Raw genomic sequence first — 20128 nt, 5'->3', positions numbered from 1 at the left:
ATACAGCTAAAGAAAGAACCAAAGGCAACCCTATATTTATTGATGGGGCGTCCTGAAGCTGATGTATCAAAACACCATTGAAAAGGTCATAAGATTCTCTTGAATTATTTACAGAAAGGAAAAAAAAGGAGAGAAAGACAGAGGTATTAAAAAATACTTGGTTTATACAACCACAAAGGAAACCCAGGAGATACATTTGAGCAAGCATTTCTCTGTGTCACAAGTGAGTGACAGACCTTTTTGAGCAGGAAAAAGCCTGTCATGATTGATTAGGGACAGAGACAGACGCAGTATGGAGTTTTTTAAGAACTTCAGTGAAAATTAAATACAAGCTTGCTGGCAGAGCAGTGCCAGCAGAAAAGTTCAAATGCTTTTTCAGCATTGAACTTGGTCAAAAAGTCATAATAGTAATATATTTTCCCTGTTACTCTGACTGAATCCTGTTGTGCTGTTTAGCCCCAGGCTGCTGAAGTGGAGAGTGGTCACAGAGCTTTTTACTTGCTATGAGGAGGAAGAACTGTTCATTTCTTGATAGAACACATGAAAGAGGAGGCCATCTCAGAGCTAGTTCCAAAGACATGCTGCTCTCTGTGATTCCAGATACTCACAATGACATTTTCAATGTTTCCCTGTGTTTTAAAAGCCAGCCTTATCAATCTTCCTATGCCTTTATATGCTAATGGCTAGTGCCAATTTTTCATTACTACTAAAACTCTTGTTTCCACTTTACTAATTTACTAAGTGATGAACAGTAATGAAAAGGATAATACTTGAGACCAGCATAGCATATTTTATCCCTCTCAGATGTTAATATTGTTAGTTGTAAATTATATCTCTACATTTTTTTAGTGCCTTATGAGTCTTAACTCCTAAAATTCCTTTTAAATGCATATAGCATAGAATGTGCTGTTCCTTTTTATCATGTCATTTGATCATTTATCGATTACCAAATTATTTTCTCTATGAAGGAATATTTAAGTTTCGAATATTTTCTTCAAATAAAGGACATTTTCCTCAAGGGAGAATTTCAAATGCTCTAGTTCAAGATGAACAAAATATTTGCTTGTTTTTAAGAAAATGTTGCAGAAATTTCGCCTTCCACAGAAAGAACAGCACACACAGAGGTCTGGAGAGATGAGAAATAAAAACTGAGTTTCTCTTCCACTTTGTTTGTTTGCAAATATCAGTAAAGAAAGTTCAGATCTTGAGGAATCTGACTTACGGACTGATATTAGTTACATTTTCTGATTAGGTTAGATTTTGTACCCACTGAAGGAGAAAAATGCCTTCTCCTTTCATTCCACAGTTCACATCGCTCACCAGGCTCATTATCACTTTTGTTTGCATCCTTATTTCCTCTCATCCTTCTCCCAGTCCATCTGTTGGTAAGGATATGAAAGCTATGGTCAAGAAGCAGAATTATTTCTGTTCTAATCTGCTTATTCGTTTGTCAACAAGATTCAATCCCACCACCTCAGCTTTTGGCAAGAAAGAATTTACTCTCTGCACCCTTAATAAATTCTAGTTTAGGTAGTTGATAAGCTAGAGAGAATTTGATGGGCAGAAGTAATTTTCCTCCTGGCCATATCCATTTTGCAGATGAATTTAAACAGTCATCCTCTTCATAGCCCATGACCTTTCCTTGGTCAGGATGTAATTTGTAAAATGTACATCATCATAGAAAAGGAACTTTAAATCCTCCTTTATGTGTCATGTACTTATGAAACACGAGAGTTAGTCTCTTCCTATTAGACCTTTACACTGTAACACTGTCATTAATCTTGAAATAGAATACCACTGGTAATTTTCTGAAGTCTTAGTATCAGGTTCTCACTGCACTTTACAAGTACAATAAATATTATTTTCTTTCAACAAAATGAAATTAAGAGCACACTTATGCTTTAAAAATCCGTAGTTGATTTTAAGAGAATAAAAGCTTTGTCAAATTTTAATGAGTCAAGGCACAGGCAACATTAATGCATTACGAAACTTCCTGCTTTGGTTCAATCCCACTATTTGCCGTTTAAAACCCATTCTGTTTGATACAATTCTCACATTGAAAATTTCGAATTTTCTTCCACTCCAGGTTTTTTATCATTGTTTATTTACATGTCTTAAAACCATATAGGCAGACTTTTGGCTTCTGTTGTGTCCTTTTGGACATTTGGCAAAAAAGTCCCCAGCTTGTAATATTTGGAAACATGAAACATATGCTTGACATTGTTACAGAAGTAAAAAGGAAATATGACTTGGAGAGCTAACACATTACCTGAAGCATACAGATATTGCTTCAATTATCGCTATTTTAATATTTCCTTGAGGATTTTTTTTTGTTTTGTTTTTAGTATCAGTGCCCTGACTTTTACTTCAACCTGTTATAAATCAAAAGGAATTCACCTATGTGTTCTCTCTGATTTGAACTAAAAACATCATCACTAAAATCTCAAATATATTCAAAAGTAAAGTAGGAATTATTTCCAAGCCATACTACTCCTATAGTGTCCAAGAATAGCTTTAACATTTTTGGACTGATTGTAGATCTGTGTGATCCGTTCAGTATCAAAGTTTTGCAGTGAAATTGTTAAGAACTTGTTTTTATTCCGTAACGATCACCTGCTTTGCATTCACACTCTGGATGGTGTTACAAGTGCATCCAAGACAGTTTTGCCTTCTGATGGCTGTCACACAGTAGTTGGGCTTTGTTAACGCAGTGCTGAGCTGCATTTTGTATAACCTACCTTTAACAGAGCCTTTACAGGCTAATTGCCATTCCAGTTTGCATAGCATAGGTAGGAATTGATCCTGACTGAAAACAGTAGATTTGCATGATATACTCATTACTCTGTCACTGATTATGAGAACCACTTTACCTACAGGACCCTGGTTATCAGTCTAATTACACACTCTAGCTATCACATTTGGCATTCATAACCTTTAAAGCAGAAAATGAAAAAAATAAAGGGGAAAAAAAAAGAACTGCTTGCCAAAAGTAGCAATTGAGGAGTCTGAAGCAATATCTAAGGGCTCTTCTTCTTTCTTTCACATCTCATTAGGTGAGAACAGTGAAACCCTGCACTCATGCTCTCCTGAGAATACTCCTGCCACAGCGCTGGAGCTCTGCATCCATCCAAAAGGAATAGTACTCATTCCTGCCATAAATGTGCAGAGGATTAGTGTGACTATCTACACTACAAACCTGAGACATGGCCAAGGCTAACTCCAAGCTCATGAGGATCTGCTTTGGGTAGCACCTATCCCCCTGTGAAGGCAGAACAATGCAATAATTGCAAATTCAAAAGAGGAGCTTGACTGAGAAGGAAAACTGTTAAAACGAAAGAGATTATTTTTCCTAGCAGTTTGGTAATTATCAGCATTTATAATAAAATTCCTCTTGCAGTGCAAGCTTTGCATGAAAAAAGTTTATTATGGATCAGCAAAAGAAGTCTCTCTCTCGGTAAGACTGATGCAGAAGACATGCTCCTAAGAAAGATCCCAGGATACAGCAAAACACACAGGAGATGAAATATCTTGTGCAGCAGTTTCTAATGCAGAAAAGATCAAAACTTAAACTATGCCAAAGGCCAATTCCTGCTTTTATGAGGAATGTATTAAAGTAGAGTCTAAAGATATATATTTCAAGGTTACAGCAGTTTCTCATCAATCACCAGAACAAAATTTATCAAGGCAGTGTCCCAATAATGAAAATTATTATCTTAGGGTATTAAAATCAGCACAAAAAAATAAATAACTATTGGATCTCGCATTCATCAGTCAGTGAAGGTGTTACAGCTAACATTCATTTAGCACAGGCACCAGAGGTTACCAACTGGCAGTGTTGAGTCCAATGTAATTTCCACAGCTAGAAATAATATCCTGAACACTTACAACTCAAGACAAATCTTTTCTATACTCTCTTCTTCCAATTATCCTACCCTTTCTGCTGCCTCATCACCTTTTCCTGCCCTTTTTCCTCCATCATTGTCTCTTCTGAGGCTCTGGAGGACAGAATTTTTTTCAGTCTTAGATATAAAACTTCAATATTTTTACCTATTCCAGATTTACATTAATGCAGTGATGAATTGATCTAGCTATTTGAGGAAAGCACTCACCCTTTGCTCCCTCTATAGCAAAAAGAGTTCATCCATCTAAGCTCTGTGCAAGATGCTAAATGTATCTTACTCCCTTGATTTACAATTTCTTCTTGCCTGGAAAAGAAACTTAGACCCCATTGGATATCTAGAATGGCCCAGAATTATGTGGTGCCCTGATTCTGGCCAGGACAAGGTTAATTTTTGTGGGAACCAGGAGGGAAATGGTCAGGACAGGGAGGTTATTCTGTAGCACCTCATGTCATTGCTGGGGTGGGGGAGTCCTCTCCGGGTAGGGTGGTGGTGCAATCATTCACCTCCACTGTAAAATTTTATTATTAATATTGTTGCTGTTACAGTAATTTTTCTTGCCTCATTGCTATTTCCAGTAAACTGTTCTTATCTCAACCTGTGATGTTTACTTTTTGTGCCTCCAGTTCTCCTCTCCAGCCTGCTTCAGGGGAGAGGGAGTAGGGATTGAATGAGTGGAGTGTGGTTTGGAGTGGTTTCAGTGGGAACACTGAACTGGAGAATACCATTCCTAAACCATGACACATGGCCTAGGGTCCCTGACCTTAGCTACATCCACAAAAGTAAGAAATGCATGTTGTATCAATAAACATGTCAGTGACTGTTCTCCAGCGCTGACACCGAATGGCACAGGAAAGTCTGTGCCTGGTCAGCTCCAAAAACCAGAGTGATGGCACGCAAGCTGCCTACCTACGGGGAGCAACCTGGCTGCACCTGGGACTTCCCATAGATGGTGCTCATTCCCCTGCCCACAGCTAGGCTAGGAGCAGGCCTAGAAATATTTAGCAGTATGGAAGATTGGGTTTAAGAGTCCAGGAAGGATATCTAGTTTTAAATTACTAGTACAGACATAGCCAATGAGGGCAACACCATAGTATTTCTTCCCATAAACCAGACTTAGAGCAACTGGGAATAACCAGAGATAGTTAAGAGCACTGAGCACCTTCTCCAGGAAAAGTGAATGTGTATCAGGATGTGTTGTTTCATGACCTTTTGTCACCACATACTGTGAAGGTAGACATCAATACAGCTTGCCTTTCCTTTTCAGCAGGATTTCTTACTGCTGAAGGGACAGTCAGGTCAGTTGCAAACACCCAACCTGGGTCCCAACAGGAAAGACCACAACCCCATTGCTCCCTTCCAGAAACATAATGCAATTTTTCTGTTAGATCATGGACTTCACTCACAGCCTTTAACATGGTGTCTCATGAAGCTCAGAAAGCTGGACACACTACATGTCAGAAAATAAATTTTTAATCCCCTATAAAACTTTTTCGCTCCAGATTATGTCTCATATGTCAAGGCAAAGTAAGCAGCCACAATACCACAGCCACTAAGCAAGCTCACCTGAGACTGACCTAAACCACCTCCTCCTGGTGCTTTAGGTTTCTGATATGTAACTGGTACTCCTTGGTTAGTTATTTTCAGCTCCACCCAGCAGTAAACTTGGTCCACCACTTGGTCAGGTCTTCTTGCTTCCCTAAGTTTGTAGACTTTTGCATATTTTTGATGCCAACCTGAGGAGCAAAGCCATGCTATGGGGCAGTCCAAGGTGACATTGCTCCCCAAGTATTCTAAAAAGAACACTTTCACATGAAAGTGATAATTTCCATTTATGTATCTGTATATGCGTGTACCCTGAACAACCGATCCAACACTTGACTGAAAAAATCATTTCTCCTCTCCAGAATCCTTTTTTTTCCTCTTTTCTACATTCTTTTTTCTTTTAAAGACAGGTTGGGGTATCAGGCAATTCAGAAATGCATGAGCATTTTTGCTACAATGTGTATTCTTCACTTGTTCCAGTTTTCCTTGGATTTGGAACTTAGTCTTACTGTAGCTGGTAACAGTAATGTACTTCTGTAGGTCTGTCATGAAATACATGCGGTTTCCATAGACTGATGGGTAGAAAGAAAAATACATCAAAATACAGAGCCACACTGAGAATGCAGTTAGTACTTCTTCATGGCTTGTTAAATAAATCAAACACATCGTTTTGTCTACACTTGGAAAATGAACTGTAAGATGACAAAAGTAAATTTTTATCTTTCTCCCTCTGCTGACTTAGAAAAAGTTCTGACAAGTTAAAAAATATATGACATCTTTAAGCAAGGTTGTTAAAAATAACATCACTTCAATGTTTCAAAACTTCTGAGGAATGGTCCAAATTTTTTTCAGATTTTTTGTCCACATCAGCAGAGAAACCACTTTGATACATGATTTTGTTTGCAAAAAATATCTGTCTTTTCTGGTAAGCCAAGTTATTTTCAGAGCAGCCAGTGGATGCTTCAAACATTTACTCATGTTCAAAGACAAGTTATGTGATACCAAATCTAGTTGCATTGGCACACAGGAAGTAATTTGGCTCTTGATGCAGTCCTAATGCACGTTGTGAGAAAGATATTTAAAATATGAATACTTTCAGAAACACTACTCGTCTTGCCCAGGGGACAGTCAGATATTTAGAGGAGGATAAACATGGATAAAAGGCTGGATCTTAGAGAAGAACGCTGTAGTCTCAAGGTGGGACTAAGTTAGCAACTGACATTTCTACAGCTCATTCATCTATGCTTGAAATACCCATGACATAAAAAAAGGTCTGATAAAAAACATGACTACTTTTCATTCCAAGAAGGAATCTCTATTACCAGAAATACCTCTAATGGTGATAAAACTGGCTACAAGGCTCACATATCTTTAAGCATTTATTCAATTTCACTTCTAAAATGAAGGTTATAAATCAACCCCAAGCCCTTCCTGAAAAAACACTGTTATCCTCAAAGCCATTATGAGCATTTGCAGAAGAATGATTCCTTCCTGTGTCAGATGTTATGAAAGACAGTTCATACTTCAAATAATGTGATTTATAAGTTGAGATTGTGAAGTTAAATTTAATAAAGCTCCGAGAAGATGCATGAGCCTCGAAAAGCTTTTTAATACAGATCTTTTGGAGTTGAGATGCTACCTTTGTTTTATATGAGCTGTTCTGTATTCTTGTGTATGCTGCAGATACTAACGGATACCAGCAGAATTACCCACTACAGAATGCTTACCTTCTTTCTCTTCTTTTTCTCTCCACAAGAATTTGATTGAAAACAGATTGCATACGTGTATCTCATTAATTTTTAGAGTTATCACAAAAAACTGAAGGGTTTTCTAGTCTTCATATTTGTTTCTTGAATCGCCAACTTTTATTTTCGATGATGTAATTTTTCAAAGAAAGATTACTATGCTTGGTTAGTATTCCATTATGTTCAGGCAATTGTTGGGAGATTTACTACTATATTATTTTGAAGTCCAGATGATAAACTTTTGAAAATCAGCAGTTCTGGTCAAGGATGGTCCCATAAACTCATGGAAAGGTGATCGTGACAGAATTTCTTCCAAATATGCTTTTCATTATGGATTTAGGATTTGATGTTTTGAATTAAAAGACCTAAGATTTCATTTCAGTTCAACCCAATGTAAAAAAAAATTAAAACACTGAAATAATTCTTACAGAAAATGATACTTTGAAAAAAATACAAGTATTTTGATTATAAAATTCCCTAATTTTTTCATCATGTATATCCCTTCCAGACCAAAGAACAGCCAATCAGACCTAGGCTACCTATCTAAGCTTAAATCTTACTTTATACAGCTGGGGATTAGGGGAGGGAGGAACATAGGGGAAGGAACAATGCGACCAAAATAAGGACCTATTTTGCCTTTCAAATAAATGGAGAAATGTAGATTTTTCCAAAGACTTTTGAAGTGTCATCAAGCCAGAGAATTACTTCTCGCTGAGATTGCAAGGGGTGAACAAGATAAATACATTGATATCAACAAATCTATTGGCACTACCATCACATTTGCTTTAGTAGACAAGTAGTCAGTTTGTCTGGACAGCTGAAAACATCAGCTCCAGGCTTCCTTCCGCATGGGCAGCTAGATTCCCAATTCTTCACAGACTACATGACTGTTTAACCACAAGCCCACAAAGTGTCTTATGCAAACACACTTTACGAAACTTCCTCATCCAGGGTCTGGTTTTGGTTTTCATCCAGCTACAATCCAATGTTAAGAGTCACAATTTAACATTTTTGGAAGAGCTGTTAACCACTTCTTGTCTGAGTCCTGACTATAACTGTATTTCTGACTTTCTCTAGGAGAATTAGTTCTATTTTAGTTAAGTGAACAGAATGTTGGTGCCGGTCTACTGATGTGGGGGCTGCAGCAGTGCTCTCAATGGCAGGTTTGTACTCACCTTCTCAGAAAAATTACTTCTAAATACCCTCAGGAAAGTGAAGTGGGATACCCCAACTAACTAGAAACATGCCAATTAACATTAGTAGGCTGGTTGAATTTCTGAGCTTTAGTTACCGAAATCATACCTCAGGCAGGACTTCTGAAAAGTGATGTGAACCCTTAGAGGGTGTGACAGAGCCCAGAAACACAGACATGGCCAAAAGCAACTTGGCATTTAAACAAACTGCAGCTGCGTTATTCCCTATACATCATGACATAACTATTCCCTGTTAAATTAATATTCCAGTTTGCAAAATAAGACAAAATTAGTAGCTCCTGTTACAGCTTGTTTGTACATTTACAGTGCAATCTATGAAATGAACAGAGAAATCTAACTCCAAAAAATGAAGCAAATCTAGCTGCAATTGCTATAGAAGAAATGCAGATTCAACTATTTCCTTCCATTAGTATGCCAGGAATTGACTCATAAGAGGAAAACTCATGGATTCCTGCTAATCATCTAGTTTAAATTATAGCTACAATGTAAGTGTATTTGATGCAAATTATTATTGCATCTAAACTGCAAGTAAAAATACATTAAACAGAATGTTAGTTCACCAACAATAAATGAAAATGTTGTTATTTTAAGAAGTTATTTCTGGGAATAACATATTTAAGGACTATTCCATTCGTACTTGCAGTATTCCCTTTTTCATGGTAGTATATAGAGAAATAAATTATAGTTTCAATTATTAAATACATTTAATATAATTAGTATGTTTAAGAGCTTCCTATGGCTTAGTTTTAATAGAATAGATGTGAACATTATTCATGGATTTCTTACGATTTTTGTGTTTTGCCCTCGTTGTAATTAAGTAACAAAAGTCATTATTTGAAGACTGTGTAGAACATCTTGAAATTCAGGTGAAAGCTGAGAGAGAACATTCAGAAATTTGAAACATGCGACTGCAGTCTGCAAATGTAGGCACTCTAGAAATAAATTAGAAGCCATTTTAAATTAATTTAGAATTGTGTAAGGCTAATTATAGAAACATATTATGAGTCTGATATAAGGAAAGAGTTATTTGTGGTTCCTGGATGCTGTTCACCTATGAGCTTAGCTGTACCTTCACATGTTGGTGCTTTGGCCCTAAGAAGAACCAAGGTGAGTTGTCTCCATGGGTATTTCAGAGTGGGAAGCACTGAGATGCTCAAGGAGTTTAATGGTTGCACGAGCAAACTGCATGTTTTTACAGGGCTATCCCTGAATGTGGGCACTGATTTTAGATCTGGAATAGTCTTTGGACTATTCCATGTTCTTCTGTTTCATACCATAGATCTGAAAACCTTGGCCATGGGGAGATAGGACTGTTGGCTGCTGAGCTGGGTCACAAACTTTAATGCAAGTGATAAATTTCAGGGCTCATCCATGAGAGCTGTCATTCTAATGAATAAGCATCCTAGATAGATAGGTTAGCTATGGCCATTGCTAGAGACATCAGATATAGAACATTGTCAGTGCAAAGAAGCATCTTGAAAAGCGTCCTTTTTGCCTGAATGTTTTGTAAATTCTAGAGTACTAAATTTCTTTTTCATTTTCTGCATTTCTCATATACACATATGACATAAAAACATCTAACACTTGAGTCTTGAGATCTTGTGACAGTATCTTAGAATTGCAAGAAGAATAAAAGTCATCATCACACCTAATATATTTTAAGGTATTGCTTATTTCAAGTTTAATCTTTGGCATGAAAAAAGAAAATAATAAAGAATATTTATTATCTGATTATCAATTCACTAATTGGAATTGAACATACTTTTTGTTTCACAAAAAACATTTGCTCCTTAGTCCTCCAGCACTGTTATGTTTATCTTGTAGATGGCATTAACCTGTGACTGGCTTTGTACAGTGTTTAGTTACACAGTGGAGACTTTCACATCTCTTCATAAAGATAGTGTGTTAAAAAGTCAGTATGATTTCAAAAAGGTTAGACAAATACATGACAGAGAAATCCACAGGCTCTTAAATCCAGATATACCTGTCTTTGTCAAAGAAATTCCCAGAGTACAGGTTGATGGAACCTTGGAAAATATACTGGGAAAGTTTCGTATTAGAATCAAAATGTTTTTGTATTTTTCTTTAAGCCTTCAGCAGGATATTAGAGTAGCTCAAATATGATCATTCATGTTAAGTGGAGAACATATATATTTATATACATATATGATTAGGTCCTTTTGGAATCAATTTTGGGCTCCAATGCTTTGCTGTTATAAGTGACTGCAATTATGCCAAAGCTGTGTTCAGTTAAGAGAGAACATAATTTGGCTTTTAATTCATGAAAGATTCTAAACTGGCAACAGGAATTTTTCACGTTTACAGTTCAAGAGTGAGCTACAGGACAGGCAAAACACTGTAGGTTAGAAACTGACCTCTAGTAACACAGCTAAATTCACAAAACAGAAGGTCTGTTTGCATTGTGACCATCTGCAGCCAATCAAACTATTCACAAACTGAAAAATTTTCATATTGTAATGGTTTATGTCCCTTCAGTCTTGGTTCTTTTTTTAATTTTTTTTTAATTATGTAAGTCATTTTCAGATAAGGTAGGACAAATCTACATCCCATTACTACTCTCACTACATAAAAGCCAGCATATGTTTTAAATTGGTGGTGTAGTTGAAGCTAGTCATTACATTTTTTTAGACAAGAATTTTCTCACACACCTATGTGACCAAGCAGAGGGAAAATATGAGACATTCCAGTGACAAAAAGATGTTTTTGTGTTATTCCATTTCAGCAATTTTTTTAAGTAATTGAGTTTTGAATTTTCTCTGAATCAACTAAAAAAAAATTAATTAATAGAATTATAGGTTTTGATATTCTACAGCTTTATAGGAGATTTTTAGTCCAGGTATTGACAAAAATAAATGATGAAGCTGGACAGAACACACATTTCCACACACTTCTGTATCAATCTGCAGAAAACTAAATCAGAAGTGAACAGGTGAATATGATATTTAAATAATCCAATGTAAAAAGGCACCTTAAAAATACTGATGAATAATGAAACCCTCTGCAAAACCTTAATAATTCAACAAAAATGGTCACCAAAATCTTTTATTCTTTTCAGCTTTCATTACTTCCACAGTCTGAACTGATTCAGCAATAAGGAGAAAACAAGAGATCCTTGATAACATTTTAAAGGTTTTCTTACCACAGATTAACTAGGAAGGGATGTTCCAGGCCTTGCATTATCTGTAGCTCCCGGAAAACATTTCGAACTTCATCTCTCTCAATGCACTTCTGTTTATTCATGTATTTCATGGCATACATTTTCTTGGTGTCTCTCTTCTGTACAATGCACACCTAATTGACAGCAAAGTAAAAGAAAAATTTTGACACCTAGAGAAAGTAAACTCAATTGTGACTTTGAAAAAAAGGATCCTTTTATGATACTAAATCAGATACTACAACTGAGTAACACCGTCAAAAAGTTCACATCTCTGCAAGATTCTTTGTAACAGATTATAATTAAAAGAATTTACAAAAGAACACCCAAACCCTGCATAAGGAGAAACAGGGAAGCATAAATGCCCTAACATTCAGAAGTTACATGGTAAAGCTGGGAGGAATACACTCCAATTGCTGAATTCACAGGCTATTTCATTAGCCACAGAAATTACTACCTACTGCTTAGGAAAATGCACAACCGTTGTCCTCATTCCTGTAAGTTGGTACACACATCTTGATTACTGCATCATAAACCTTGCCTATGTTCCCAAGGCTCAATATTTCATCTAAATATCAGAATTATGCTCCTTTAATTATTGTTGAAAGGAAAAAGAGTTTTTGTACTGAGATTCATCATAATAATTTAGAATTCACAAGAGACCATTGCAATGATTTAGTCTCTGGCAGTAAATTTCTTTCCTTTTACTTTGTTTTCTTTTCTCTGTCTCTCTTTTTTTTTTCTTTTTTTTTTTTTTTTTAAGAAGTCAGATAATGTTATAAATGCATGAAGAAAATCTTAGTCAAGAGAACTCCCATGTTAAACCTGGATTGTTTTTCGTCATGGTAGTTTGCCTTGAGAATGGAGCTGGAAAGTCGCCAGCACCATATCCAAGAAGCGCTATTTTAAATATGATTTCTGGCAACACAGAAATATAAATTTGTTCTGTGTCTCATCCCAAAAGCTGGTGTAAAAATTATTTTCATAACAGCTCTATATCCATACCTAGAAGGAAACTGTATCCTCAACAGACTTTTGCTCTGAAGGGAGTTTTGTTGTTAATTGATCAGAACTTTTTGAAGTGACACTTCTAATGTGTCCTCACAGCCAAGAGAATACTAACTGAAAATATTGTTTTGGTGCAACATGTGTATTACAGATACAGCCATAGGCTCCAATCAGAAACTTTAATCTTCAGTAAAATACAGATTATGTACTGGAAGTGTCTGGTTTAGGTATCATAACTCTGTAATGTCTAAATTTGAAGGTATTCTGGATATAATAGTGCCCCTTGGTGTGGGCATTATTATTTTATTTTTATATTTATCTATATCCACACATGCACACATAAACATTCCCATATTATACACACATAAAAGGATAGTACACACTCATAAAATTCATGCTTAGACATAGAATTACAATTTGGTGACAGCCAAAAAGAAATCCATGGGTCTGAGCTGTATTTTGAGGAACTTGTGTACTCAATATTCAGAAATGGTCTGGAGAAACTGAGGCAACTTCCCACAGCTGAAACTGGGAGGAACAGGACCAAGGAAACCAAAATATATTTATTTCTCTGAAACTCTGTTTTCATAAAGTGTGTCTTTGAGCTCAAATATACTCCAAATAGAGGAGTTAATAGAGTAATTTTAACCTATATGGATAAGGTGTGATTAAGCAAAGATTCTAATTACTTTCTCTAATACCAGATGTTCTGCTAACTAAGGAAAACATGGATGGCAACATTCTGTTTTGAGCCTATCAATGTTGCACAATGGTGAGTATTGAAGTTTTGTTTCATTTTTCCATCTTGGACTGTTAAGGAAAGTCTGAATATTGGTGATGCCCTCAAGATAAATAAAGGTTCATATTTATAAGCAGAGAACCCAGGCTGTGGAACGATGGGGAATTGTGATTGGCCTTTTGGGGGAAGAAGATTTAGCAGGTGGGTTTGAACTGAAGTGGAGGAATGGAAATTAACTGTTCAAGCTTACACAGGTCATTCAAAAGCATAAGCAGGATTTTCAGGGGCAGTTCCTGACATGCTGTCATAGACTATGTGAACACTCTAATTAAACTCTATTACATTACAAAGTACAAAATTTTGGGATTTTGGCTCAGAACCTAAGTCCTGAAATTCATTCACTTACATGAATTTGCAGCACGATTTTTATGTGTAACTTGGCCAAGACCAAGATGTTTGAAGAAGTCTCCTATTCTACTACATAAAAAGCCTCCCCATTGAAAGCTTGACTAGAAAGTCTGCTGAGAGGATTGGGTTTTACTAACCGAGAGTTACAGGTTTGAGCAGGTTTGAACTAGGATCATATACAACATCTAGATATGTAACGTAAACAGGTTTTGAAAAGCTGCTGTGACTCCAGAAGGTGCTCAGTTCTCTTACTTGCCAGTACAGACAAGGGTATTCAGCACACTTGAAACACACCTTCTGTTGTTAGTAGAAGCTTATCTAGCACACAGCTTCAAAGCAGAATGATAGCAAACATTTTCTAGGAATGTGTACCTATGTACATCTTTTAACATGGTTTCAAAATCAATAGAATTTTAATTACTCTAATAAAGCTACTTCCTACTAAAAATCAGGAAACACAACCTTCATCCACATTGATGTTACTGTGAAAAAATGCCTCGTGTTGCTCTGACAGCACTGAATCATAGTGGAGGTCCTCTCTGGCACTTCTACCTGCTGGCTGTCAGCTCTTCCTCTGAGCAGGACATCAATAGGCTGAAACTTTCCACTAGTGCAAGAAAAAAAGGAAAAACCCTTGAGCTCTCCTCACATATGCAGTCTTAATGGGAAATTTTTGAATTTAGGTGTTTTTTTTCCAAAGGAGTAATTTTAAAATGGACAAACAGGTGCTCTGGCACCTGAACAAACAAATTCTGTGATGACTCATTATAACGGAAGTCTGTGCAGAATTGCGTTATTTACAAGTATCAGTATGGAAGCCTGTCATGGTCACATTACTAAAACATTCTCTTTCCATTTTTCTCTGAATATCCTTTACCAAACCCCAGACAGTGTGATGCTTCAAACCAAATGTCATGAACTCAACGACTAACTACCCAGCTTCAGAGTCAGGAGAGAAGGACAGGCACATTCATTTCCGCATAAGGTATAGATCTAAACATGTCCATCTCTAGAGGGATGGTTTCCCTTCTAATGTCCCCATAAAGTGACTGTAGATTACTAGTTTAGATATAGGCATCATGTAGACAACTACGTGTTTAAAGGTAGGCATTATGAATCACCATTCATTTTCTTTGTAGTTGTATTGTGCTTATCTTTAAAAGTCTCTTGTGAAAATATTCCCTTTATAAAGAGGGTTTTTCTACATGTCTTACCTTTTATCACAGAGTGGTATCTTTCGTTATTTCTGGGAGAAAGTATCAGTAAGTTGCCTTAAAACCTATTAGGTTAAAAGACATTTGACCAGAGGCTGACTTGGAGCCACTTTCCCTCAGAGCCAGGGGAAGGAAACCAATAGATTATGACTGTAGGGCTAAACTTCATTTTTCAAGAACAGCATGTGCTATGTTCCATTGGTAAACTACCTTCTTGGATTTCCTCTGATTTCACACATGAAAAATAGAGCACTTACAGATTGAGTTTAATCTGAAGTTTAAGAGATCATACATACACAGTGCTATGGGTGACAGTGCCCCATGGACTATTGCAGAGCTAAGTGAAGTGAGAGAGTTATGCTGAGTAAAACTGGGGCAGAATTTGCTCAAGGTTTGCTGCAGAAAGCTGCATAATGCTGTGTTGGCTGAGCAGCCATAGGTAGGTTCAGAGAAGCTTTTCCTAGAGCAAAAGATGGGGAGGGCTGAAAAATCTGACTTGCAGCAAACACAAGATTTCTCCCGTTTCCCACTAGAAAAGACTTCTAGATGTAATGTGCTTGGTCTGGAAAGAGTGAGGAGCAGGTGCACTTACTCTCAATAAAGACATTTTGGTCTGAAGTTGGCGCGAGTACTTAGACCTCTCAAACTAGCATATGACATGGTTTCATGAGAGGTCATAAAAAAAGGAGAGATACAAAACCACAGGCAGAGAAAGCTTCTCTGTGCAAGGTCACTCTGTGCAAGGTGGAGAGCTGGAAGCTGGAGTGCACACTGCATCTGTGCTCCTGCATGATACTATTATGCATCTTATGTCCTGTCAGTAGATCAGATGGGGCAGCTATAGCTGCCATGAGGAATCACAGCCCAGCAGAGGGGCTGTTGCACTGCCACAGGCAGAAGGCACTCACCCAGACATAGGGACTGCAAGACAGAAATCAGCTATATGCTTCAGGGTGGGAACTGACAAATCTGCTACCAAGCACATGCCTCAAATACTGCTACATTTTGTGTTCTTACCCATGTGCTCTGAAAAACTATTGTTCATAGTCTTAGCCTACAAGAAGAGTAGGAAAAATTTACACAAAGAGGCTGGAGAATGGATATCATCATTTTATCTTTACACTGCCAGGGAATTTTCTTGAAATAGGGAGATTCATTCCCAGATTCCCCTGAGCAAAACATGACATCTGGAGCAGCCCAAGCATCTGCTTACTATCCTTTCATATTAACTCAAGCTAAAAAAATAGGTTGTTATACTGTCAAACAATATTAATACTCTGCAATTGTGTCTTTTGTTGCTTTTAGGACAGTAGCATATTTTTTCTGAAATATTTTGCATAATATTTAGCAAAGTACCCTCAATCAATGCAGACGTGATTCTAGGCTCCCATCTGTTTTACACCAGTACAATTTCAATTACTTCAGCACAGGAAGTCACTGTTTTATAAAAAATTAGCAAATATATAAATATAAATTTATAAATATATATAAATACACCAAAATAATTAGAACCAAGTCTTGTGTCTCACCGTCTCAGACAAAAAGAAGTGAATTTGTACATCGAAATTATCATTTAAATTTAATTTAAGGAGGTCAGATTGTTCAATACACCTGCTCCCATGAACAGAGAACTTGAAGAAAATTGGTACTATAATATATTCCTGAGAAGTAGTTGTTGCACCTGAATACAAATTATTTTGCAGCAGTAACCCTGCAATTACATGGTTGTTGTAATGGTTATAAGGATAATGGGAATTCTTGTATTTCACTCCTTGTCAGTTTTGTACTTGTTGGGTGATTTTCGAAAATATATTTTCTCCAATATTTTTTGAGAAGAGCGATATCTCTACATAAAACAACATGGAAAAACATGGCCAAATTAAACATGTGACAGCACTTCTAAGATGTTGTATGTCGTAAATAAATAACTGTTTTGACCAGAGTTAAGTATTTTTGGTTTGAGTATTTAAAAGTTTCTACTTCTGAATTTACTTAGAAAGCAAATATTTAATATACGAATAAAACCTGTTTGGTCAAAATTTCTCACCAGCCCACTTGCAATGTACTTGCAATGACTAATAACTGGAATATACTAAGCATAACTAACTTAAAGGTCTTCAAAAAAAAAAAAAATTGTCCTGTTATGCATGAAGACACCAAAACATAAGCAAGCAGCTTCAACTTAGCAAAGCAAGGCCACTGAAGCCAGAAAGGCTACTTTTAGAGTAATGCCCCACACCTCACTTGAGTACCACTGACCCTTGCCCAGGGCTGTGTCTGTATGTACAGGTACATACACTGGGTGTGTATGCACGTGCCCAGGAGAGGAGGAAGTATTCAATGAGCAGTCACACATCATTCTGCCACAGCTTGCATGTCACTTGGCTTGAACAAAAGAACCTCTAACTTGCACAGAAATTTTGGCTGTGATGGTCCGACACAGCTTGAAGCTTGCCTTCTTCATCTGTCCCTTACCAAGTTGCATCCTGAGCTCTCAAAGGTCACCTTTGAAGGGAGCCTGATTGTTTCCAGAAAAAGGAGCATGCTTGTGGTTTCTCTTCTCTCCACACCTATTGCCTACCCTCCTCAAAACTGCTGTGATGTATCTTCACTTTTCCTGGGGAATATGCTACAGTGTCTATGAGACAGCATCTGCTCTTAACGTGTCCCTAAGAAGCTGCACACACTGAGGCACCATCTTAAAGCAAGTGGCCACTTCTCAGAAAAGGCAAGCTCTTGAGATACAAAGCATTTGATGCCAACTGGCCTACGTATTCCTGTAACAGCAAATATTGCTAGTGTGAACTGAAAATTCCAAAGGAAAAGGCAGGGAGCTGCTTTCTGAAGCCAGCTGGGAGGACAGAGCGTAGCTGCTGAATCAGTCAGCCCCAAGGGAGGAGGTGAGGTGCCAAGGATCACCTTGAGCTCTGTGCACAAGAGAGCTGAGCTGTGTAGAGGCTCTGCCATGTCAGATATCTCCTGCAGCAATATTCTGCTAAGGCCTAAGGTTGCTGTAGCAACCAGAGTAATTTAAGAAATATTGAGAGAGAGAGGGAGCTATTGTACCAACAACAATAAAATAAAAAGTAGAGCATGTCTTAAAACATCCTTTTGCTCTCAGAAAACAGAAAAGGCCACAGTGGAGCCATAAAGGAAGCAGGCAGTTTTAGGAAAACATGATACTGAACACAGTTATGTGTTGCAAGATGCTAGAACACAATGGACTCCAAACATTAAACAGCTAACAATAGAGATTAACAGTCTTGCATCGTTTGTTGACATTTTCTACTGCCAGGTACTTCCAGAAGGACAGTAATAGGAAAAGTTGCCAGCAACGAGGCTTCTAAATGACCAATAAAGGCAAGACTGTCTCACAGAAAAGACACTTGAAATGGTGACTAATTTACCATGTTGTGCTTTTGGCTATGTTATAATAGGTCGCTTGAAAATGGGTTTCTTTATTTCCCTGCCTGTGGAAGGCAAAACAAGGTGATTTGTCAGAAGACTGGATTCATTTGGGGGAAAAAAAAAAAAGAAAAAAAAGAAAAAAAAGAGCCTGTTCCAACAAGGACTTTGCTGTTGTATTTGACAGCTGCAAAATAAGGACTTTAGAAGGTACTCATGCATGAGTCCTTTCTTGCACTAAACATGTTCTCTGAGGGCTGTGAAACTGTTCTCACCAATGCAGATTCTCCAAAGTAGATTCACTAGAACACTGCAGTCATTTAAACCTGTAAGAAAGTTGGATGTTTCTAGAAATATCATAGAAACATTCACCTGTTTCCTGAATGCCATGGAAAAGAGCGGATCAAACATCAACTAACAAGCCTTCAAAACGCAGGTAGGTTTCTTTTATTTTCCTGCATGGTGTGGAAGGCTGAGGGCCCCTTTGAAAGGGCAGAGACAGTAGAGGTGTGAATGTGAAAGCTTTGAATAAAGAGGGGTGCAGGCGATCTTTGTGAGGGCCAATATGATTTGGATGTATCTTTAACTTCTTTTCCTGTGCCTAACTTGCACTCTTGGACCTCTATTTAGTTTGACATGGCATTTCATCACTGTATTGTGATAATAAATAATCGTAGCTCTCCACCTGCCTGATTTTTAAGGAGTTCTGAAAAACCATGTTGGCCTTGCAGCATATTCTCCCATTGACTTCAGAGAGGGTTTCTCTTGAAAACAACTGAATCAAATAAGAACCATACCATGAAGCACTATGCTGTTCTGCAAGAAATATCTAAAATTAAAGTAATTTTTCTGCATGAAGCCCAAGAACCAGCAAAATCCTGTATGTGTTCTTAATGCATGACTACAGAAGTATCTCGTCAGCACTGACTTGGCACATACTCAAGAATCATTCAAATCTAGATCTACCTAGCTGTTGCTTGATCAGTTACCTGATGAGGTGTCAGTTATACTTCATCTTCAAATGTATTCCCATGAGACATGGTTTCTAATATTTTTATAATATGATTTTCTCTGGCTTCATGGCCTTGTATTTACCCATATTAAAATTTAAAACCTTGTTATAATCATTATTATAAAAAATAAAAGTTGTCTATTCATGTGTAAACAAACCATTAATCTTCTCTGTTTCAGCGAAATCCTGTTGAATTAAACAAACATTTACTCAATGATCATAATTATAGTGTATGTCAGTTTATACAGTCCCAAATGGATTTAATCTATGTAAAGTGTCTTTAAAATACTGCAATTATTTTAAAGACACAAATGAGTCCAGAGATTTAAGAACAAGATCACTCTAGTAGACTGTCTAAAGAAGTAGTCTGCTCCTACTTTTTTGTTTCTTTTTGTTTTGAGGACAGATTTCTAAACTCTGCTAATCCCCATTGGGGAGACTTAATTATTACAATAATTTTTGTTCAATTGATTTTAGTGAATGTATTATAATAGAAATAATTTAGTGAATAGTCAGACTCAGTTCATACTGGTGATCAGATATCTTTGAGAAGGAAAAGGCTACAAAACCTATGTTATTTTACCCTAATCAGGTTACCAGAAAAACACAAAGGAATTCCCTATTAGATTTTTAACTGCTAAAAATAAGTTGATTCTTACCTTTCCAAAACTCCCTTTCCCAATAGCCCGCAATATTTGAAAGTGGTCAAAGTTAACTGCAAAATAAAGGAGAAAAGAAAAGGAAAATAGTTTGTAGCATGCTAA

At 37.0% G+C, this 20128-nt stretch overlaps 1 protein-coding gene across 3 annotated transcripts in view; it reads right to left on the bottom strand.

Moving 5' to 3' along the window:
- STK32B (serine/threonine kinase 32B) overlaps positions 1 to 20128 on the bottom strand; it is a 173848-nt gene that overhangs the window by 125656 nt on the left and 28064 nt on the right. For 2 of the 3 annotated variants that reach the window (XM_064653248.1, XM_064653249.1), the window contains exons 2-3: positions 20024 to 20079; positions 11564 to 11715 (exon numbers count right to left, since the gene is read on the bottom strand). In XM_064653248.1, coding sequence (XP_064509318.1) covers positions 11564 to 11715; positions 20024 to 20079 — 208 coding nt within the window. The remainder of the gene's footprint in view (positions 1 to 11563; positions 11716 to 20023; positions 20080 to 20128) is intronic. The other variant, XM_064653250.1, reaches the window with a different exon arrangement.

Source organism: Pseudopipra pipra, chromosome 4 (assembly GCF_036250125.1).
Source record: "Pseudopipra pipra isolate bDixPip1 chromosome 4, bDixPip1.hap1, whole genome shotgun sequence".
NCBI classification, from domain to species: domain Eukaryota; kingdom Metazoa; phylum Chordata; class Aves; order Passeriformes; family Pipridae; genus Pseudopipra; species Pseudopipra pipra.
The sequence above is the reverse complement of the archived record's forward strand: the minus strand, read 5'-3'. Positions and strand labels throughout refer to the sequence as shown.